General features: G+C 39.3%; 1 protein-coding gene and 1 pseudogene across 1 annotated transcript; both read left to right on the top strand.

Moving 5' to 3' along the window:
- The first annotated feature begins 11,008 nt into the window (after positions 1 to 11,008).
- On the top strand, positions 11,009 to 12,183 carry LOC149244416 (MLP-like protein 423; annotated as a pseudogene).
- An 11,694-nt stretch (positions 12,184 to 23,877) lies between these two features.
- On the top strand, positions 23,878 to 24,677 carry LOC149244415 (MLP-like protein 423). The gene is made up of 2 exons (XM_089368002.1): positions 23,878 to 24,116; positions 24,300 to 24,677. The coding sequence occupies exons 1-2, from the start codon at positions 23,942 to 23,944 to the stop codon at positions 24,578 to 24,580; spliced, it is 456 nt and encodes a 151-aa protein (XP_089224128.1). The 5' UTR covers positions 23,878 to 23,941; the 3' UTR covers positions 24,581 to 24,677.
- Positions 24,678 to 24,931: the final 254 nt, after the last annotated feature.

Here is a 24,931-nt window from a genome sequence, read left to right as displayed (position 1 = left end):
GAAATGGTTTAATTGGATTTAAAGTTATTGATATTCACATTTTTGTTTTGCATTCAGTTTTAGGGTTTTCTGACGGTGGATGTATGTATCTTGCTGTTTTCTAGCTGTGGATGTATTTTGGGTTTAATTTAACTATCTATTTTGAATGATCTGCTAAATTTTTACGAATTTTGATTTTTTTTTTATTAATATGTAAAAATTTAAGAATTTTGGTTTTTTTTTCCTTTGTCGTATAACTTTTGGAGTTGAAATCTAGTTATTTGTGTTATTATTTTAAAAAATATTCGAAAAATAAATATAATGAGTATACACATAACAAGAAGTTATTTAAGTCATGTACATTATGATTTAGTGTAGAAAATTTTAATTCAATTTGAACAAACCAAAAAATAATAAATTTATTATTATTTTAAAATAAAACTCAGCAAAGCCAGTCAACATCCTCACCCGAACTACCCCAACTAAGTGAGTTGTCCCAAGTCAACTCTGACTACATACAATGGAGAATCCCCAACTCTAATTACTACCTAACCACATGCAATTTTATAAACTCAATCGCATAAATAACCAATACCAAATGCTATTAACTAGAATTAATAGTTCAAATTAACTATTAACTAGAATTTTGATTCCATAACTATTAACTAGAATTTTGATTCCATCACTGGATCAAATTTATATAACAATTCTCCTTTAAACTTGACTTTAGATTATTTGACCAAATCCAATCCCTATCAAATTCAATTTAAAGAATATATATGCAACTTGTAAACTAAATTTTAATTCAAATCAATAATTTAAGGTTAAATTAATTTATTATAATCTAATTAATTATTCATTTAAATTTAAATTTATTAAATTATTTTTTTATTATTAAGTTAATTATAAATTAGTATAGATGTATCTAGATTTATATTTAAAATCTCATGATATTTTATCTATGACTTTAGACTCTTGTGATCCATAAGAATTTTGATAATGTCTTTCATATTAATCACATTTCAATTGATTTTTATAATGTCTTTCCTATTAAATACATTTCAAGTTGGTGGTCCACTTTTTTAACCATCTAATATGGTTCATCCTAAGGTGAAAAAATGAGTCTATCAACTTGTTTAAGATGCATCCAAACATGACCATTAAAAAAATAAAATATTTTAATTAAAAATCATGAACATTTGATTAGAGAATAAGTCAATATATTATTATATTATTCTAAAAATAAATATCTAATCATTTATTTGAAATGGTCAATGTATTAAGTTATAAAAATAAAAATAAAACATAGCATAATTATATTACTATAAAAATAAATATTTAATCAACTATTAGAAATATTTGATCATATGTTGGGCATGGAATCCCCCCAAGGCATGTTTTGGGGCTTAAAGCCCAAGTTTTAACCAAATCCTTTTGTAAAAGCTTTGGGAATTGTGGTTGCGAAGTGCGAAATCATAATAGAGTCGCAGGGTTGTTCGCCCTCGTTTTTGTAAAGTAATGTCGACTTAATAGACCTACCCATGGTCCGCGGACAATGGGATTGTATAAATAGAGCGAGGCTCTAAGTGTAGAAGAGAGCACAACTAATAGAATGGAAGCATGATAAGTCTAAGTGATTGAGTCGAAGTGTAAAGTGTGTCTTTGTGTCGTAGAGTAGGAGAAGACTCTGCAGCTTAGTGCGCAGAGGCCTAGTAGTCTGCAACTGAGTGCGTGGACCCCTGAAGCTTAGTGCACACGGCACGTCGAGTCTGTAACCGTTGGAAGAATCAATAAAGAGAAGTTTACCATATTTTTGTATATTTTCTTATTTAATTTATGATTGGGTATAGTTTGTAAGTATACTGTTTATTTGTTACGCGAACTCATATGAATGTTTTGTATAAATAAATATAACGTAAAATATCCAAGTACGCGAACATAATTAACTGGTATAAGAAGATAAGTAAGATCTCAGGTAATAGCGTACAGCGCTGCTCTAGCAGCACGGAAGCTCTACAGCCCCTGGTTAGGGTTACACGAAGGCGATGTATGAGGGCGTGAAGAAGAGGGAAGTGCACGAAGTGACCTGCACGCAGGGACAAATAGTTGGACAAGTCGAACCTATTAGACATCTCAAAGGTGCGGAAACCTGGTTCCAACACCCTCCCATACTACTTCGGGTGAGACCTCAGTCCCCGCTCCACCAACTATTGCCGAAAGGGCAAGTAGTACAGGGATTTGTTTAGCTAATTAACTCCAAACCTGGGTCAAGCCCCAATAAGCCAACAAATGGTTTTGTTGCCAGGACCAGGATCTGCATAGAGATGTCTGATGTCGTACCACTGGAATCCGACAAAGAAAGGAATTGAAGATTTGTTGAACAAAAATATTCATAAGTTCGCGGCGCAGGAAAACAGGAATCCCCAACTATCAAAGGAAGAGTGGTTAGACTACTACTTATATACAGAGATCCACGAAATTTTCTTCACATCCTTCCCCATTGAGCTATATGAGTGGATCGCGAAGCTAGTAGATAGCCAATGAAGGTGTAAACTCGATAGACCTATTGTGTGGACTTCAGAATTAGTGCGCAAATTGGAAGCATCGGAAGATAATATCATGCGCGTTGTCAATCACTAGCTCAATCAAATGATAGGAGGATTCATCACCGAATTCACAGTAGATACTTTAGTCAGTTATAGCAAGGCAGAATGACGCTTCCTCAAAGGACCCTCAAGTAAGTACGTTAAATCTTTGAACACTTGGATTAAAATGCTATTGTGTGAAAAATGGGTTATGCGAATAAATTAATGTTTGCAGCTACACAAAGTGGGAGAATCTACAGAAACGAAGGTAGCATAGAAATAGAAACTAGCCCCTTGATTTCACCTCCGTGAGGGGGCGAAGAAGAGCTCGCAAAGGTCTCGCCAAGAAGTGCGATCAATTTGATAAGACAGATAATTTCACACATACCGCCCCCACCCACACCATCGCTAGTTTCACCGTCTTCACTACCATTTTCTACCATACAACCTTGGCCACCATTGTGAAGCAGTATGGTGAGCACAATAAAGCTAACAGTGTTCAATGGAGTAGGGAATGAAGATCTAGACCAGTTTTGGTTCATGATAAAAGTTATATGAGAAGCACAAGGAGTCACAGATGATAATATAAAGAAAGCAACATTGGTTAGCACTCTGAAGGATCGAGTGCTGACCTGGTACATTAAGCATTGCAATGACAATCTGAATGCGGGGATCGCGGATATCCAAGCTACGCTAAACTAAGAATTTAACAGGCCAAATTCAAAGGCACAGTCAATCATTGGGTTCAAGGAAATCACAATTCTACCAGGCGAGACCACTTGGGAGTTGGATCAAAGGCTGAAGTGCACAATTCGCGAAGCTAACATGACATTAGCAAATGGGCAACATCGCGAATGGTTTGTAGCATCGTTAACGCCGCATCTATGGAACGCGTTGTCACAACAAAGGCTAACCAGTCAGGGCGAGGCCTTGGAGGTTGCGATGAGATTGCACAAGACCTCGATACAAGACCCCAACCTCAGAGTTCAGCAGATTCACGCGCAGTTAAAAAACTTGTGCTTTAAGATGCAGAGTTTGAAACAAGACAAGAGAACTCGCCTGGAGATGCGCAATGAGGTATGGTGCATAAAATGAAAGTGCGAGGGGCATGACAAGGACCACTACCTGGTGTTCATGAATTACCTTGTGGGAGGAGGGCCAATGCCATTGAGACCAAAGGCACAAGCGGGACCGAGTGTGGTGCATGCACTATGGTGCGCGATTTGTCAGATAGAAGGAAAGCATGCTACAGATAATTACCATCTAGTACAAAAGTATACACAGAATTCACAGCAATTGTTTTGTCATTTCTGTAGGTCAGCAGGGCATGGTGAGCACACCTGCAGAAGTTATGAGCTCATGATGGATCGAACTCCTACCTATAAATTTCAGGATGAAACACGGCCCCTCGATCAAAATGCACGAATGGCACGCACAGGATTTGAGGGGTGCAAACAAGGACGAGGTGGAGGGGGGCCAGGAAGAGGTTGCAGACAGCTGATATGTTGCAATTGCGGAGGGCTAGGGCATTATGCCTGCGATTGTATGAATCCAACGCGACCATCATGATAGTATTGTATGTTGTTTGACAATGAGATGGAGGATTGTCCCACACTGATAGCGAGGTTGTGCGATAAAGGAGCACTCCAACCTCCCCCGACTCAAAACCTGCAAATGATGAGGTTTGAGTCGAGTGAGGAAGACTCTAATGTAAATATCGTGCTTCGGAGTGGAATTACGACAGGGGATGACAAAGGCAAGTAGCCTGAAGAAATTACTTAGGTTTGTAAGGCTCCAACGAAGGAACCAGAAATTGATTTGGAGTGCACTAAGGAGACATTCATGGAAGTTAAGAGGAGCTTCGATGATGCCTCCACTTCAGCAAGTAAAGATAGACTAGAGCTAGAAATGGACCCATCGATGCTCACTACATTCTTGGAGACATGCATGAAACTGCTGCGTGACAGCAAGGCTGTAAAGGGGCTACAAGAACTCATAAATAGATTTGATGGGACCGTGCCAAGAGAACCGCATGTCATCCAGAAGCTTGGGAATCACACAATGTGAAGAGGAAGGGAGATGATATTGACCGCGCAGATTGGGGAATATGACATGGACCAAGTGATTCCGGATCTAGGATCAGATGTGAACATCCTGCCAAAGCAGACATGGGAGCGCATGGACAGGCCTGCGTTGCAATGGTCTCCTATCCAACTGTGAATGGCGAACCAACAAAATACCCTACCTATGGCGATATTGCAAGGGAATCAGAGTAGATATCGAAGGAGCAAGCGCACTAGCAGATTTCAAAGTGATAGAGATTGTTGATGACAACGATCCCTACCCCGAGCTATTGGGAATAGATTGGGCCACTGACATGAATGGAGTGATAAATCTGAAGAAGCGCAAGATGATTTTTGCGAAAAAGTCTCTACGCGTAGTTGTACCTTTAGACCCTACAGAAGGATCACGCTACACAGACCCAATGCACGACTATGACAACTACGATGATCTAGACCGCATCTACAAGATAACCACGTGGGAGCAAGACTGGGTAAATCCAACTGCGGATGGTTGAATATCATGGGAGCGTGAAAGCTCCTACACATTAGATTCTAATGAGGAGTTAAAACGATGGCAGAATCAATTACAAGAGGTAACCATGCTCAACTGTAACATGATGACGAGATTATTGCGCTGCATAGCAACATAGGTAAGAGATCTTCCTACATATGATGGGTTAAGAGAGGTGAATGACTTCCTAAGCAAATTTGAAAGAGAAATGTTGGAAAATAAATGCTTCGATACTCTGAAATGGGTATTGCGAGCTACGCCCATGAGGTAGTGGGGTATGCACCAAAGAAGTTTCTAGGATTAGCGCGAATGTAGAAGGATGATGTGCATACCATTTGGGAATCCTTAGATTGCCATTAACATACAAGATTGATGAAAGAAATGGTCCGCGGACCCACCTATCCAGGTGGATACAAGCATATGGTGTGAAACCTACACAGATGCACATAGTCCTCATGGTAGGAGACACGGTTAGTAAGCAGGTGTGGGCAAGGAAATGGTGTGAATGACCCCTCTAGGTGGGACCACCGAGTATGGAAAGACCAAGTGCACAGAAGGATATCCAGGGAGAAGCCTCTAAAAAAGTACGTGAAGCACTCAATAAGGTCCGCAATGCGAAGCGGACTCACTGGGACCTATGCGTACCAGCGGTTCTATGGGCTTATATGACTGTGTGCAAGAAATTGACCACGCAGGAAATGCCAAGGTTGGAGTGTAGAGCGAACGCTTAGACTGCACATGATAGCACCGGTAGATATGACAGTGCATGGAACCTTGGAAGAAGAAATCCAGCAGGGAAATTTTAGGCTCCAAGAACTTGAGAAAGGAAGGGTGCGATTAAGGAATAAAAGCGCTCTGGTAGACGTGGAAGTCAAGAAGCTGGAGGACGAGATAAAGGAATATTTTCTCGATAAAAAGACCAGGGTGATAAGATAGGATGTGCACGATCATGCTGAAAGGTTGGAGGACTATCAACGAGAATTGATCAATCTGATGCCTTGGCTTAAACCACACATTACTAAGCGAATCAATGAGGGTGGCGCATTGGAGATGTTAAAGTGCGGGACGCTGCCCGTAACAATAAAAGCTGGGTATTTTCCAAGAAAAAGTGATGGATAACAAGATGAAACTCTATACAGGTGGGGCGACCACCTGACTAGCTGAGGGAAGTACAGTCTTAGTGCTCTAGGTAGTTCAAAGGAAGTGCAGGACTATAAACTATTATGTGCAGGGGCTACGCGATGTTGGAGCTGCGCACAGAAGAAAAGAGTCACAAGGTCTGCGACCGCGCATGGGGGGCTGCACTGCTGCGTGGGTTGGCCAGAAAGTGATCATTGAAGTCACTATTCATGATGGGATGCTTGACTTGAGATTATATGGAGCGGGCAGTAGGCATTTAAGATGCGATTTATGGGAAAGATTTGGGAAAACCTGCTGCCAAGAGAGAATTAATGAGCCACATTTGGGGGGAGCAGTCGAATTCAAATTCAAAAAGCGCTATAAATTACAAAGGCCTACCCAGCAAACAACACTTGGTCATTTGCGAATTGAGCTATTGAGCAGAGCCCTATTTGTTTTGTACTGAGTGTTGATTGAAGCCCTGAGTTTGAGAGTGATAGATTTCTGGACGGACACGATGGTAGTAGCTGAGGAAGTTATTGAAATAATAGAGATGACCTCCGAATAGGCCATGCAGGCCCTCACTCTAGGGGATGCTTTGGAAGGCGCCAGGATTGTAGCCAAAATACTGAAATCACTACGCACGCCAAGACCAAAAAAGGACAAACAAGCGATGGTTCTCGTACGTGTGTCCCCACAAAACCCACTGTGCACCAAGATGTCAATAGAGGAGAAGGGGAAAGCTGTTACCATAGAAGCTGATGAGGAAGAAGAAATCCTGGAGGAACTTATCATTGAAGAAGACAAAGATGAAGGCATAGAGGAGGAAATTGAGCTTGCCCACCCTATGACAAAGTTGCCCGCCTATGTCCCCCCATGGAAAGGGAAGGCTAAAGTGCCCAAGGACCTTGACAAGACCAAGAGCTCGCTCCAGACCCCGCTCCTCCTAGACAACATCATTTTTGAGGGCACGCACTTGGGATGGGTGCCAATCTTAAAATTTGAAGATTGGGACCTCGCTGACCACGAGAAGTTCACTCACCTTAAGACCTCGCACCTCATGAAGCCCAAGCAGAACACCGTAGTGGGGGTTAGAGAATTAGAGCTGTGAAAGTGGTTGCAAGGAGTGGAAAAGGCCAGGCTACTTAATCTTCTCTGGGTGCCTAATTTCCACTGCGCCCCAATAACAATTTTCTTCATCAGGCAACTGCTCTTCCTGGTGCATGATTGGTGTTTGTGGCTGGAGGAGCCCATCCCCATCACGTAAGACTTGATTCACCACATTACCCCACTTCCGTGCAAAGGATAGGACCCCGTAGACATCTGGAAGGGGAAGAGGAGTGACTTGGCCATTGCAGAGGCCATGAAAAAGAAATACAAGCTGGCGAAGAAGAAAAGGGGCTACGCCATATCCAGCACCAAAGACAAAGCAGTGAAAGTGGCGACCCAAATACTTGCCGGCAAGGTTATGTGAAAGTGCCGTGCAGACGAGGTACCCACGTTAGTGGTAGCACTTTTGGAACAGTGCACAGAGGGGGCCCAATTTAACTAGTCCGAGTTCCTCTGCAAGGAATACTTGGAGAATTGTCGCGAAGCTCAAGAATAGTGAAAAACATTCCATTAACCATGGCTTCTGTTGTCCATAGTACTTGTGGCAAGGGAATTTCCAGAAGATAGTCAATTCCCCACAATTGACAAGGATTTTCCAAAGGCCGCAAAGTACGCTATGCTTTGGGCCACAAAGGATGCAAAAAGGATCCGCAACAGTAAGATATTCTGGGTATTCATGGAGATGAAGCTCAGAAAGGGGATGAACCGCAAGCCGCAGTTGTAACCCAGTGTCTACAATAACCTGCAAAGTTTTGCGGAATTTAAAGCAGACATCCACAACATATACATCAAAGCGCGCAAGGACCAGGCCAAGAAATGGAGAGAGCTTCCTTTTGTAGCCATGGACGATGTAATCTTTAACATACTCGAGACATGGCCACCACAGTGGCGCGCTCCAGACATCGTGGAGATAGAGAAGTCGACAGCACAGAGGAAGAAAGAGGAGGCCAAACCATGCATTGCACAGTTGGCAAAAAAGAGAAGGAAGGAGGTAGCGGCAGCTAAAGCGCGGGTGACACGGGATGCTGCACAGAGAAAAACTAAATAGGAAAAGGCCACAGTAGCAGCGTAGGAGGAAACCACGAAGGTGCACAAGGGCCAACTGTCACCTTCGCATGGGAAAGAAGTAAAGGAAGAAGAGGGAGGTGTAGACCTACAAATCGTGTCAACATAGTTGAAGCGCCAACACCTGATCGAGTGGATAAGGCCACACAAGACGGTCAAGGCATCGAAGTTGTCTATTCACCCGATCATGCTAACCGAGGGAGATCTGCATGACATTGGCGAGACAGTGTGTGATGTCACCTCCGACGCCCTCCAAAATTTTATGCAGGGGAACCAGATTGTGTTGGGGGCCCTCAGAGCGCAGTGGTAGGAGTTACAGGTGTGCCCTCCTCAGGCTAGTACCTTTTTTAAGAGCCTGGCAGTCAGAATAATGGCAGCAGAACAAATGTTGTGCGCTCGGGTGACGAATACCATAGTGCTGCCAGAAGGGGCACTAGTGACAACAAATGAGGTCGACATGCCTACAGTCAACGCGTTGAAGGGTCTCACCATCAACATGGTTTTACTAGTGCCCCTTCAGCTGAATCTGTATGTATTTACTTTCATTGTTATACCCCATACCGAGTTTTTCTTAGCTTAGGTCAATAAAGTGTTACATACAACAGAGGGGTGTTACAGATACACTTATTGGTATTTGAGCCTATTTAATTTTACAAGTAAGAAAGAAAATGTACATAATATAAAGTGAATCACATAAACACACACAAGATCTTTATGTGGTAAAACCATTACAATGTGTAAGGAATGCTCCATGGGGCAAGGGATTGGATTAAATTTACACCAAAGTCAAGAATGACTCTCTAAAGTTACATCAATATCATCCTTCCCAGTTAAACTAAGTGAAGGGATAAAGACTATCTAGGGTAGAGTTTATACTACAACATTTTGAACCAAATTTCAAGGAAATTCAATCAAATAAACATATCCACTTAAAAACCCAAAAACCTCCATGTTATTTTTACCTCAAACAATTTTGAATAAAATAAAAGATATCCTTAATATTAAGATTTTATATCCTTTCGAAAGAAAAACTTAGTCCTCGAAGTAGGGGGGCAACTGAATTGGTTAATCCCAGAAAAGTGAAATAGTTGAAACTGAGAAATCGTTGAAACTCGAAAAACCGAAGTAATTTTGAATAAAATAAAAAATATCCTTAATATTAAGATTTTATATCCTTTCAAAAGAAAAACTTAGTCCTCGTAGTAGGGGGAAGCTCAATTGGTTAATTCAAGAAATGTGAAATAGTTGAAAGACCGAGGTAATTTTGAATAAAATAAAAAATATCCTTAATATTAAGATTTTATATCCTTTCAAAAGAAAAACTTAGTCCTCCTAGTAGGTGGCAACTCAATTGGTTAATCCCAGAAATGTGAAATAGTTGAAAGTGTGAAATCAAACTCAAAAGACCGAGGGGTTTGTAGCTCAATTGGTTAATCCGAGAAATGTCAAATAGTTGAAAGCATGAAATCAAACTCGAAAGACTGAGGGGTCTTGAAAGACCGAGGGGTTTGTAGTAGGGGGAAGCTCAATTGGTTAATCCAAGAAATGTGAAAGAGTTGAAACTGTGAAATCAAACTCGAAAGACCGAGGTTCAAACTCTATGAGTTGTGACCCTCACTAAGGGACCGAGGTTCAAACCCCCGAGTTGTGACCCGTTTGTAGTAGGGGGAACTCAATTGGTTAATCCGAGAAATGTGAAACAGGTGAAATTGTAAAATCAAACTCAAAAGACTGAAGTTCAAACTTCGTGAGTTGTGACCCTCGCTAAGGGACCGAGATTCAAACCCGAGTCTAAAAAAGACAAGTCCTCAAAACATTTTTACTTTGATAAAAGCAAGTTGAACTCGGGCTAAAAAAACACAAGTCCTAAAAACATTATAGTGCTACTATTCTAAGTTGGAAATTTTTTTTAACATATTACTGTTTTTTATTTAAAATATTTTTTTAATATAAAAATACGTTCAATATTCTAACAAATTGAAAATAAATTTATTTAAGCTATACAAAACTCACAATTCAAACTTATGAAAAATAAAACAAAAATCAATCAAAACTTATTAAATTTTAATAATCACACTTTAAACCAAATTTCAAATAAAATAAGCTAGACCATAAATAAATAAAAATAAAATTATTAAATTATCCATAAAATAATAATAATAATAATTCAAAATCAATTTATTAAATTACTACTTATACATTACTTCAAAACAATTTCAAATAAAATAAAAAATAATAGCAATATTAGTTTACTATTTTATATCCCATTCTCTTATTAAATTATCCATTAAATAAAAAAAAACAAAAACACGAAGTCAATTTATTAAATTACGACTTATACATTGCTTCAAAACAATTTCAAATAAAATAAAAAATAATCGCAATATTAATTTATTATTTTATATCCCTTTCCTTCACCAAACTTAGTGAAGGGTTAAGAAGTATTATGCAGCCAACCAACCATCTTAATCTCTGGACTGTCACCGCCTATATATGCTCCTTCAAACCTCTCACCTCTTCCGAACACTCATAATTTTGATTTTGCTCCGCTTTTTGGCCAGGCTTGAGCTGAAAAAATGACGCAATCTGTGAGCGTGGAGATGGATTTGAAGGTTTCTGCTCAGAAACTGTGGGCACAGGTTTCAGAATCTGTTTCACTACCATTTACATCTCTCTGTTATAAATGTTTTGTGATGTTTCTGCCATTTTACTATTGGTTATGTCAGTAGGCAGTGGGGTGTCTGGAAGTAGTGTTTTTTTCTTTAATTTAAAGGTGGATGGTTGTGGAGTTGATGATTTTTGAGAGAACGCAGAGAATATTAAATCAATACAGCTATGTTATCCATAGTAGAATATATGTTTAGTATTTTACATTTATGTTATGTAGGGTAGAATATATGTTTTTGAAAATGTGGGTCATTATATTAAAATCCATAAGCTTAATAAATTTCTCAAATCATTATTATTATTTTGAGAGGTTTTAAAGTGGATTTCAGATTAGGGTTAGTTGATCCCTGAGTGTGAAAATCCAAATCTCCTCGAGCTCAAATTTGAGAGTCTAACCTGGGCTAAGGCTAAGATACTATGAAAAAGTTTGTGGTTATACCAAAACCCACCGGTTTAAGAAACTTCAAAATCATTATCATTACTTTTTGAAAAGTCTTAGGGTAAATTCCATTGTGACAATTAGTCCATATAATAGATTAGAAATAAAATAAGTATGAAAATCCAATAATTTTGTATATTTAAAATTTGCTTAACTTAATCATAAATTTTGCTAACATATAGAAATTTAGATTTTGAAAATATATCACTATATTCCTATACAGTACATTTCAAAATATATTCGAAATCTACAATCCACTTAAATTTATTTTAAATCTTATTCTTTTGATTTACATGTATCTGGTTCTTTTCCCAAAATTATATACAAGAATATAAGGGAGAAAAAATCTCTATTGGGTGCAGGAACGAAAGGGGCAACCCATGCATCCGAGAGAATTGAAGCATTGGACGAAACTAATATGACCCTTACTTATAGTGTAATCGAGGGCGAGATTCTGAGCATATTCAAGGTCTTCAAGCCGACCTTGAAGGTAATTCCAGGAGCTGATGCCAATTCCTCCAAATTAAGCTGGAACGTTGAGTTCGAACCAGCAGGCAACGCAACCCCCCCCCAACAGAGCCAATCAAGGAAGCAGCCATCAACAAGTTTAAGGCTGTGGAAGGATATCTGCTGACCACAGCTTGAGTTTCACATGGACGATATCATGTTTAGTATATAGAATAATGGATCACAGTGTTGATTGCCACAAGGAAATGGTTTAATTGGATTGAAAGTTATCAATATATTTCTCATATTGATATTCACATTTTTGTTTTGCATTCAGTTTTAGGGTTCTCTGACGGTGGATGTATGTATCTTGCTGTTCTCTGGCTGTGGATGTATTTTGGGTTTAATTTAACTATCTATTTTAAATGATCTGCCAAATTTTTAAGAATTTTGAATTTTTTAGAATTTTGGTTTTTTTCCTGTGTTATATAACTTTTGGAGTCAACTAAAATTTGAAATCTAGTTATTTGTGTTATTATTTAAAAAATATTCCAAAAATAAATATAATAAGTATACCCATAACAGCAAGTTATTCAAAACATGAAACTATTTATTCAATTAGAAAAAATCAAAAAATAATAAATTTATTATTATTTTAAAATAAAACTCAGCTTAGCCACTCAACATCCTCACGCAAAGTAAGTGAGTTGTCCCAAGTCAACTCTGACTACATACAATGGAGAATCCCCAACTCTAATTACTACCTAACCACATGCAATTTTATAAACTCAATCGCATAAATAACCAATACCAAATGCCCAACACCATAACTATTAACTAGAATTTATCAAATTTATATAACAATTCTCCTTTAAACTTGACTTTAGATTATTTGACCAAATCCAATCCCTATCAAATTCAATTTAAAGAATATATATGCAACTTGCAAACTAAATTTTAATTCAAATCAATAATTTAACGTTGGTTACTGATTTTTCCAATCCCTATCAAATTCAATTTAAAGAATATATATGCAACTTGCAAACTAAATTTTAATTCAAATCAATAATTTAACGTTGGTTACTGATTTCTGGAAAAAAGGTAAAACCAAAAAAAACAAGTTGCAGTAACAATCACATGTGCTGCACATAAAATATTCGGAAGAACATTACTTCTACTTAACCCTGGTACAAAATAACCCTACACCAATCGTCATTGTACTGTTTATACGGAAGGGTGAATAGTAGAATGAAAATCTTTGGGTTATTTTGCAATTTTTTTTAAAACTAATATATCTAAATAGTTAATTTATATAAAATGATTATTTTTGAAAATTTCGAAGTAAATTTTTTTACATATACAAAATTTATTTTAATTAAATTCAAAATAATATTTTATATATTTTGTATTTAAATATTATTATTTTTTAGTGATTTTAACAAAAGCAGACAGATTTATTTATTGGTTTTTTAATTGTTTTATATATATATATATATATATATATATATATATATCATTTTGAATATATAGATGTAATTCACAATATTGATAATAAATTTTAAATTTTAAGTTAATATTTTTTCTTTGGGAGATTGATTGGTGATGGCTACGTGTTAGGACATGTATGATGTTACTTAGAAATTATAGTTAAAGGTTTGATTTATACTTTATTCCAATTTAATTAAGATTCTATCCTATTATAATGTATTATTTAATTAAATTTATAATTGTTAAATTAATTTATTATAATCTAGTTAATTATTCATTTAAATTTAAATTTATTAAATTATTTTTTTATTATTAAGTTAATTGTAAATTAGTATAGATGTATCTAGATTTATATTTAAAATCTCATGATATTTTATTTATGATTTTAGATTTTTGTGATCCATAAGAATTTTGATAATGTCTTTTATATTAATCACATTTCAACTCATTTTCATAATGCCTTTCCTATTAAATACATTTCAAGTTGGTGGTCCACTTTTTTAACCAACTAATGTGGTTCATCCTAAGGTGAAAAAATGAGTCTATCAACTTGTTTAAGATGCATCCAAACATGACCATTAAAAAAATAAAATATTTTAATTAAAAATTATGAACATTTGATTAGAGAATAAGTCAATATATTATTATATTATTCTAAAAATAAATATCTAATCATTTATTTGAAATGGTCAATGTATTAAGTTATAAAAATAAAAATAAAAATAAAACAAAGCATAATTATATTACTATAAAAATAAATATTTAATCAACTATTAGAAATATTTGATCATATGTTGGGCATGGAATCCCCCCAAGGCATGTTTTGGGGCTTAAAGCCCAAGTTTTTACCAAATCCTTTTGTAAAAGCTTTGCGAATTGTGGGTGCGAAGTGCGAAATCATAATAGAGTCACAGGGTTGTTCGCCCTCGTTTTTGTAAAGTAATGTCGGCTTAATAGACCTACCCATGGTCCGCAGACCATGGGATTGTATAAATAGAGCGAGGCTCTAAGTGTAGAAGAGAGCACAACTAATAGAATGGAAGCATGATAAGTCTAAGTGATTGAGTCAAAGTGTAAAGTGTGTCTTTGTGTCGTAGAGTAGGAGAAGACTCTGCAGCTTAGTGCGCAGAGGCCCAGTAGTCCGCAACTGAGTGCGCGGACCCCTGAAGCTTAGTGCGCACGGCAGGTCGAGTCTGTAATCATTGGAAGAATCAATAAAGAGAAGTTTACCATATTTCTGTATATTTTCTTATTTAATGTATGATTGGGTATAGTTTGTAAGTATACTGTTTATTTGTTACGTGAACTCATATGAATGTTTTGTATAAATAAATATAATGTAAAATATCCAAGTACGCGAACATAATTAACTGGTATAGGAAGATAAGTAAGATCTCAGGTAATAGCGTAGAGCGCTGCTCTAGCAGCACGGAAGCTCTACAGCCCCTGGTTAGGGTTACACGAAGGCGATGTATGAGGGCGTGAGGAAGAGGGAAGTGCGCGAAGTGATTCGCACGCAGGGACAAACAGTTGGACAAGTCGAACCTCTTAGACATCTCAAAGGTGCGGAAACCTGGTTCCAGCACCCTCCCATACTACTTCGGGTGAGACCTCAGTCTGCGCTCCACCGACTATTTCCGAAAGCGCAAGTAGTAGAAGGATTTGCTTAGCTAATTAACTCCAAACCTGGGTCAAGCCCCAATAAGCCAACAAATGGTTTTGTTGCCAGAACCAGGATCTGCATAGAGATGTCTGATGTCGTACCACTGGAATCCGACAAAGAAAGGAATTGAAGATTGGTTGAACAAAAATATTCACAAGTTCGCGGCACAGGAAAACAGGAATCCGCAACTATCAAAGGAAGAGTGGTTAGACTGCTACTTATATACAGAGATCCACGAAATTTTCTTCACATCCTTCCCCATTGAGCTATATGAGTGGATCGCGAAGCTAGTAGATAGCCAATGAAGGTGTAAACTCGATAGACCTATTGTGTGGACTTCAGAATTAGTGTGCAAATTGGAAGCATCGGAAGATAATATCATGCGCGTTGTCAATCACTAGCTCGATCAAATCATAGGAGGATTCATCACCGAATTCACAGTAGATACTTCAGTCAGTTATAGCAAGGCAGAATGACGCTTCCTTAAAGGACCCTCAAGTAAGTACGTTAAATCTTTGAACACTTGGATTAAAATGCTATTGTGTGAAAAATGGGTTATGCGAATAAATTGATGTTTGCGGCTACACAAAGTGGGAGAATCTACAGAAACGAAGGTAGCATAGAACTAGAAACTAGCCCCTTGATTTCACCTCCGTGAGGGGGAGAAGAAGAGTTCGCAAAGGTCTCGCCAAGAAGTGCGATCAATTTGATAAGACAGAGAATTTCACGCATACCGCCCCCACCCACACCATCGCTAGTTTCACCATCTTCACTACCATTTTCTCCCATACAACCTTAGCCACCACCGTGAAGCAGTATGGTGAGCACAATAAAGCTAACAGTGTTCAATGGAGTAGGGAATGAAGATCCAGACCAGTTTTGGTTCATGATAAAAGTTATATGAGAAGCACAAGGAGTCACGGATGATAATATAAAGAAGGCAACATTGGTTAGCACTCTCAAGGATTGCGCACTGACTTGGTACATTAAGCATTGCAATGACAATCTGAATGCGGGGATCGCGGATATCCAAGCTACGCTAAACTAAGAATTTAACAGGCCAAATTCAAAGGCACAATCGATCATTGGGTTCAAGGAAATCACAATTCTACCAGGCGAGACCACTTGGGAGTTGGATCAAAGGCTGAAGTGCACAATTCGTGAAGCTAACATGACATTAGCAAATGGGCAACATCGCGAATGGTTTCTAGCATCGTTAACGCCGCATCTATGGAATGCGCTGTCACAACAAAGGCTAACCACTCAGGGTGAGGCCTTGGAGGTTGCGATGAGATTGCACAAGACCTCGATACAAGATCCCAACCTCAGAGTTCAGCAGATTCACGCGCAGTTAAAAAACTTGTGCTTTGAGATGCAGAGTTTGAAACAAGACAAGAGAACTCGCCTGGAGATGCGCAATGAGGTATGGTGCATAAAATGAAAGTGCCAGGGGCACGACAAGGACCATTGCCTGGTGTTCATGAATTACCTTGTGGGAGGAGGGCCAATGCCATTGAGACCAGAGGCACAAGCAGGACCGAGTGCGGTGCCTGCACTATGGTGCGCGATTTGTCATATAGAAGGAAAGCATGCTACAGATAACTACCATCTATTACAAAAGTATACACAGAATTCACAGCAATTGTTTTGTCATTTCTGTAGGTCAACAGGACATGGTGAGCACACTTGTAGAAGTTATGAGCTCATGATGGATCGAACTCCTACCTACAAATTTCAGGATGAAACACGGCCCCTCGATCAAAATGCAGGAACGACACGCACAGGATTTCAGGGGCCCGAACAAGGATGAGGTGGAGGGGGGCCAGGAAGAGGTTGCAGACAACTGATATGTTACAATTGCGGAGGGCTAGGGCATTATGCCTGCGATTGTATGAATCCAACGTGACCATCATGATAGTATTGTATGTTGTTTGACCATGAGATGGAGGATTGTCCCACACTGATAGCGAGGTTGTGCGATAAAGGAGCACTCCAACCTCCCCTGACTCAGAACCTACAAATGATGAGGTTTGAGTCAAGTGAGGAAGACCCTAATGTAAATATCGTGCTTCGGAGTGGAATTACGACAGGGGATGACAAAGGCAAGTAGCCTGAAGAAATTACTTAGGTTCGTAAGGCTCCAACGAAGGAACCAAAAATTGATTTGGAGTGCACTAAGGAGACCTTCATGGAAGTTAAGAGGAGCTTCGATGATGCCTCCACTTCAGCAAGTAAAGATAGACTGGAGCTGGAAATGGACCCATCGATGCTCACTACGTTCTTGGAGACATGCATGAAACTGCTGCGTGACAGCAAGGCTGTAAAGGGGCTACAAGAACTCATAAATAGATTTGATGGGACCGTGCCAAGAGAACCGCATGTAGTCCAGAAGCTCGGGAATCACACAATGTGAACAGGAAGGGAGATGATATTGACCGCGCAGATTGGGGAATATGACATGGACCTAGTGATTCCGGATCTAGGATCAGACGTGAACATCCTGCCAAAGCAGACATGGGAGCGCATGGACAGGCCTGCGTTGCAATGGTCTCCTATCCAACTGTGAATGGTGAACCAACAAAAGACCCTACCTATGGTGATATTGCAAGGGAATCACAGTAGATATCGAAGGAGCAAGCGCGCTAGCAGATTTCAAAGTGATAGAGATTGTTGATGACAACAATCCCTACCTCGCGCTATTGGGAATAGATTGGGCCACTGACATGAATGGAGTGATAAATCTGAAGAAGCGCAAGATGATTTTTGAGAAAAAGTCTCTACGCGTAGTTGTACCTTTAGACCCTGCAGAAGGATCGCGCTACATAGACCCAATGCGCGACTATGACAACGACGATGATCTAGACTGCATCTACAAGATAACCACGTGGGAGCAAGATTGGGTAAATCCAACTGTGGATGGTCGAATCTCATGGGAGCGTGAAAGCTCCTGCACATTAGATTCTAATGAGGAGATAAAATGATGGCAGAATCGGTTACAAGAGGTAACCACGCTCAACTGTAACATGATGACGAGATTATTGCACTGCATAGCAACATAGGTAAGAGATCTTCCTACATATGATGGGTTAAGAGAGGTGAATGACTTCCTAAGCAAATTTGAAAGAGAAATGTCGGAACATAAATGCTTCGATACTCTGAAATGGGTATTGCGATCTACGCCCATGAGGTAGTGGGCTATGCACCAAAGAAGTTTCTAGGATTAGCGCGAATGCAGAAGGATGATGCGCATACCATTTTATGAATCCTTAGATTGCGATTAACATACAAGATTGCTGGAAGAAATGGTCCGCGCACCCACCTATCTAGGTGGATACAAGCATATGGTGTGAAACCTACACAGATGCACACAGTCCTCATGGTAGGAGACATGGTTAGTAAGCAGGTGTGGGCAAGGAAATGGCGTGAACGACCCCTCTGGTTGGGACCACCGAGTATGGAAAGACCAAGTGCACAGAAGGATATCCATGGAGAAGCCTCTAAAAAAGTACGCAAAGCGCTCAATAAGGTCCGCAATGCGAAGCGGACTCACTAGGACCTACGCATACCAGCGGTTCTATGGGCTTATATGACCGTGTGCAAGAACTTGACCACGCAGGAAATGCCAAGGTTGGAGTGTAGAGCGAACGCTTAGACCGCACATGATAGCACCGGTAGATATGAAAATGCATGGACCTTGGAAGAAGAAATCCAACAGGGAAATTTTAGGCTCCAAGAACTTGAGAAAGAAAGGGTGCGATTAAGGAAGAAAAGCGCTCTGGTAGACGTGGAAGTCAAGAAGCTGGAGGATGAGATAAAGGAAGATTTTCTCGATAAAAAGACCAGGGTGATAAGATAGGATGTGCACGATCACGCTGAAAAGTTTGAGGACTATCACCGCGAATTGATCAATCTGATGCCTTGGCTTAGACCACACATTACTAAGCGAATCAATGAGGGTGGCGCATTGCAGATGTTAAAGTACGGGACGCTGCCTGTAACAATAAAAGCTGGGTATTTTCCAAGAAAAGTGATGGATAACAAGATGAAACTCTATACAGGTGGGGCGACCACCTGACTAGCTGAGGGAAGTACAGTCTCAGTGCTCTAGGTAGTTCAAAGGAAGTACGGGACTATAAACTATTATGTGCAGGGGCTGCGCGATGTTGGAGCTGCGCACAGAATCAAAGAGTCACAAGGTCTGCGACCGCGCACGGGGGGCTGCACTGTTGCGTGGGTTGGCCAGAAAGTGATCATTGAAGTCACTATTCATGATGGGATGCTTGACTTGAGATTAAATGGAGCAGGTAGTAGGCATTTAAGATTCGATTTATGGGCAAGATTTGGGAAAATCTGCTGCCAAGAGAGAATTAATGAACCAGATTTGGGGGGAGCGGTCGAATTCAAATTCAAAAAGCGCTATAAATTACAAAGGCCTACCCAGCAAACAACACTTGGTCATTTGTGAATTGAGCTATTGAGCAGAGCCCTATTTGTTTTGCACTGAGTGTTGATTGAGCCCCTGAGTTTGCGAGTGATAGATTTCTGGACGGACACGATGGTAGCAGCTGAGGAAGTTATTGAAATAACAGAGATGACCTCCGAATAGGTCATGCAGGCCCTGACTCTAGGGGATGCTCCGGAAGACACCAGGATTGTGGCCAAAATACTGAAATCACCGCGCACGTCAAGACCAAAAAAGGACAAACAAGCGATGGTTCCCGTACGTGTGTCCCCACAAAACCCACTATGTACCAAGATGTCGATAGAGGAGAAGGGGAAAGCTGTTACCATAAAAGCTGATGAGGAAGAAGAAATCTTGGAGGAACTTATCATTGAAGAAGACAAAGATGAAGGCATAGAGGAGGAAACTGAGCTTGCCCGCCCTCTGACAAAGTTGCCTACCTATGTCCCCCCATGGAAAGGGAAGGCTAAAGTGCCCAAGGACCTTGACAGGACCAAGAGCTCACTCCAGACCCCGCTCCTCCTAGACAACATCATTTTTGAGGGCACGCACTTGGGATGGGTGCCAAGCTTAAAATTTGAAGATTGCGACCTCGCTGACCACGAGAAGTTCACTCACCTTGAGACTTCGCACCTCATGAAGCCCAAGCAGAACCCGTAGTGGGGGTTAGAGAATTAGAGCTGTGAAAGTGGTTGCAAGGAGTGGAAAAGGCCAGGCTACTTAACCTTCTCTGGGTGCCTAATTTCCACTGCGCCCCAATAACAATTTTCATCATCAGGCAACTGCTCTTCCTAGTGCATGATGGGTGTTTGTGGCTGGAGGAGCCCATCCCCATCACGTAAGACTTGATTCACCACATTACCCCGCTTCCATGCAAAGGATAGGACCCCGTAGACATCTCGGAGGGGAAGAGGAGTTACTTGGCCATCGCAGAGGCCATGAAAAAGAAATACAAGCTGGCGAAGAAGAAAAGGGGCTACGCCATATCCAACACCAATGACAAAGCAGTGAAATTGGCGACCCAAATACTGGCTGGTAAGGTTATGCGCAAGTTCCGCGCGGACGAGGTACCCACGTTAGTGGTAGCACTTTTGGAACAGTGCGCAGAGGGGGCCCAATTTAACTAGTCCGAGTTCCTCTGCAAGGAATTCTTGGAGAATTGTCGCGAAGCTCAAGAACAGTGAAAAGTGTTCCATTAAGCATGGCTTCTGTTGTCCATAGTACTTGTGGCAAGGGAATTGCCAGAAGATAGTCAATTCCCCACAATTGACAAGGATTTTCCAAAGGCCGCAAAGTACGCTATGCTTTGGGCCACAAAGGATGCAAAAAGGATCCGCAACAGTAAGATATTCTAGGTGTTCATGGAGATGAACCTCAGAAAGGGGATGAACCGCAAGCCGCAGTTGTAACCCAGTGTCTACAATAGCCTGCAAAGTTTTGCGGAATTTAAAGCAGACATCCACAACATATACATCAAAGCGCGCAAGGACCCGGCCAAGAAATGGAGAGAGCTACCCTTTGTAGCCATGGACGATGTAATCTTTAACATACTGGAGACATGGCCACCAGAGTGGCGCGCTCCAGACATTGTGGAGATAGAGAAGTCGACAACACAGAGGAAGAAAGAGGAGGCCAAACTATGCATGGCACAGTTGGAAAAAAAGAGAAGGAAGGAGGTAGTGGTAGCTGAAGTGCGGGCGACATAGGATGTTGCACAGAGAAAAACTGAACAGGAAAAGGCCACAATAGCAGCGTAGGAGGAAACCACGAAGGTGCACAAGGGCCAACTGTCACCTTCGCATGGGAAAGAAGTAGAGGAAGAAGAGGGAGGTGTATACCTACAAATCGTGTCAACATAGTTGAAGCGCCAACACCTGACCGAGTGGATAAGGCCACACAAGAAGGTCAAGGCATCGAAGTTGTCTATTCACTCGATCACCCTAACCGAGGGAGATCTACATGACATTGGCGAGAGAGTGTGTGATGTCACCTCCGACGCCCTCCAAAATTTTATGCAGGGGAACCAGATTGTGTTGGGGGCCCTCAGAGCGCAGTGGTAGGAGTTACAGGTGTGCCCTCCTCAGGCTAGTACCTTTTCGAACAGCCTCGCAGTCAGAATAATGGCAGCAAAACAAATGTTGTGCGCTCGGGTGATGAATACCATAGTGCTGCCAGAAGGGGCACTAGTGACAAAAAATGAGGTCGACATGCCTACAGTCAACGTGTTGAAGGGTCTCAGCATCAACATGGTTTCACTAGTGCCCCTTCAGCTGAATCTGTATGTATTTACTTTCATTGTTATACCCCATACCTAGTTTTTCTTAGCTTAGGTCAATAAAGTGTTACATACAACAGAGGGGTGTTACAGATACACTTATTGGTATTTGAGCCTATTTAGTTTTACAAGTAAGAAAGAAAATGTACATAATATAAAGTGAATCACATAAACACACACAAGATCTTTATGTCGTAAAACCCTTACAATTTGTAAGGAATGCTCCATGGGGCAAGGGATTGGAATTAACTTTACACCAAAGTCAAGAATGACTCTCTAAAGTTACATCAATATCATCCTTCCCAATTAAACTAAGTGAAGGGATAAAGAATATCTAGGGTAGAGTTTATACTACAACATTTTGAACCAAATTTCAAGGAAATTCAATCAAATAAACATATCCACTTAAAAACCCAAAAATCTCCACGTTATTTTTACCTCAAACAATTTTGAATAAAATAAAAAATATCCTTAAAATTAAGATTTTATATCCTTTAGGGGGCAACTCAATTGGTTAATCCCAGAAAAGTGAAATAGTTGAAACTAGGAAATCGTTGAAACTCGAAAAACCAAAGTAATTTTGAATAAAATAAAAAATATCCTTAATATTAAGATTTTATATCCTTTCAAAAGAAAAACTTAGTCCTCGTAGTAGGGGGCAGCTCAATTGGTTAATTCGAGAAATGTGAAATAGTTGAAAGATCGGGGTAATTTTGAATAAAATAAAAAATATCCTTAATATTAAGATTTTATATCCTTTCAAAAGAAAAACTTAGTCCTCGTAGTAGGTGGCAGCTCAATTGGTTAATCCCAGAAATGTGAAATAGTTGAAAGTGTGAAATCAAACTCAAAAGACCGAGGGGTTTGTTTCTCAATTGGTTAATCCGAGAAATGTGAAATAGTTGAAAGTGTGAAATCAAACTCGAAAGACCGAGGGGTTTGTAGTAGGGGGAAGCTCAATTGGTTAATCCAAGAAATGTGAAAGAGTTGAAACTGTGAAATCAAACTCGAAAGACCGAGGTTCAAACTCTATGAGTTGTGACCCTCACTAAGGGACCTAGGTTCAAACCCCCCGAGTTGTGACCTGTTTGTAGTAGGGGGAGCTCAATTGGTTAATCCGAGAAATGTGAAACAATTGAAATTGTAAAATCAAACTCGAAAGGCTGAAGTTCAAACTCCGTGAGTTGTGACCCTCGCTCAAACCTCGCGAGTTGTGACCAGCTGTAAAAAAGACAAGTCCTCAAAACATTTTTACTTTGATAAAAGTAAGTTGAACCAGGCCAAAAAACACAAGTCCTAAAAACATTATAGTGTTACTATTCTAAGTTGGTGATTTTTTTTAGCATATTATTGTTTTTTGTTTAAAATATTTTTTTAATATAAAAATACGTTCAATATTCTAACAAATTGAAAATAAATTTATTTAAGCTATACAAAATTCACAATTCAAACTTATGAAAAACAAAACAAAATCAATCAAAACTTATTAAATTTTAATAATCACACTTTAAACCAAATTTCAAATAAAATAAGGTAGACCATAAATAAATAAAAATAAACTTATTAAATTATCCATAAATAATAATAATAATAATAATAATAATAATAATTATTCAAAGTCAATTTATTAAATTACTACTTATACATTGCTTCAGAACAATTTCAAGTAAAATAAAAAATAATAACAATATTAATTTATTATTTTATATCCCGTTGTCTTATTAAATTATCCATTAAATAAATAAATAAATAAACAAAAACAAGAAGTCAATTTATTAAATTACCACTTATACATTGCTTCAAAACAATTTCAAATAAAACAAAAAATAATCGGAAATATTAATTTATTATTTTATATCCCGTTCCTTCACCAAACTTAGTGAAGGGTTAAGTATTATGCAGCCAACCATAAATATCATAACTCCTCACATGTGTAGAGCTAAAATCGCCCAACCATCTTAATCTCTGGACTGTCACCGCCTATATATGCTCCCTCAAACGTCTCACCTCTTCCAACACTCATAATTTTGATTTTGCTCCGCTTTTTGGGAAGTTTTGAGCTGAAAAAATGGCGCAATCTGTGAGCGTAGAGATGGATTTGAAGGTTTCTGCTCAGAAACTGTGGGGTGCCATTCAGGATTCTGCAACCTTATTTCCGAAAATAATGCCCTCTCACTTCAAAAGCATGGAAGTGGTCGGAGACGGTAAAGTCGGCACCATCATCAAAATTAAATACGGAGAAGGTATGAAACAAATCTCAAGTTTGGAATTTGAGTTTTGGATGTCGAAAAACATGTAATTAGCACAGGTTTCAGAATCTGTTTCCCTACCATTTAAATCTTATTGTTTTGATTTACATGTATCTGGTTCTTTTCCTAAAATTATATACAAGAATATAAGGGAGAAAAAATCTCTATTGGGTGCAGGAACGAAAGGGGCGACCCATGCATCCGAGAGAATTGAAGCATTGGACGAAACTAATATGACCCTTACTTATACAGTAATCGAGGGCGAGATTCTGGGCATATTCAAAGTCTTCAAGCCGACCTTGAAGGTAATTCCAGGAGCTGATGCCAATTCCTCCAAATTAAGCTGGAACGTTGAGTTCGAACCAGCAGGCAACGCAACTCCCCCAACAGAGCCAATCAAGGAAGCAGCCATCAGCACTTTTAAGGCTGTGGAAGGGTATCTGCTGACCACAGCTTGAGTTTCACCTGATTGACGATATCATGTTTAGTATAATAGAATAATGGATCACAGTGTTGATTGCCACAACCTTGGCCTCTGCAGTCTATCTGCTCAAGGAAATGGTTTAATTGGATTTAAAGTTATTGATATATTTCTCATATTGATATTCATATTTTTGTTTTGCATTCAGCTTTAGGGTTCTCTGACGGTGGATGTATGTATCTTGCTGTTCTCTAGCTGTGGATGTATTTTGGGTTTAATTTAAACATCTATTTTAAATGATCTGCCAAAATTTTAAGAATTTTGATTTTTCTTAAAATTTGAAATCTAGTTATTTGTGTTATTATTTCAAAAAATATTAGAGAAATAA

Source organism: Pinus tabuliformis, chromosome 8, assembly GCF_031772625.1.
Source record: "Pinus tabuliformis cultivar Carrire ecotype Pingquan chromosome 8, CPIR1, whole genome shotgun sequence".
NCBI classification, from domain to species: Eukaryota; Viridiplantae; Streptophyta; class Pinopsida; order Pinales; family Pinaceae; genus Pinus; species Pinus tabuliformis.
The sequence above is the reverse complement of the archived record's forward strand: the minus strand, read 5'-3'. Positions and strand labels throughout refer to the sequence as shown.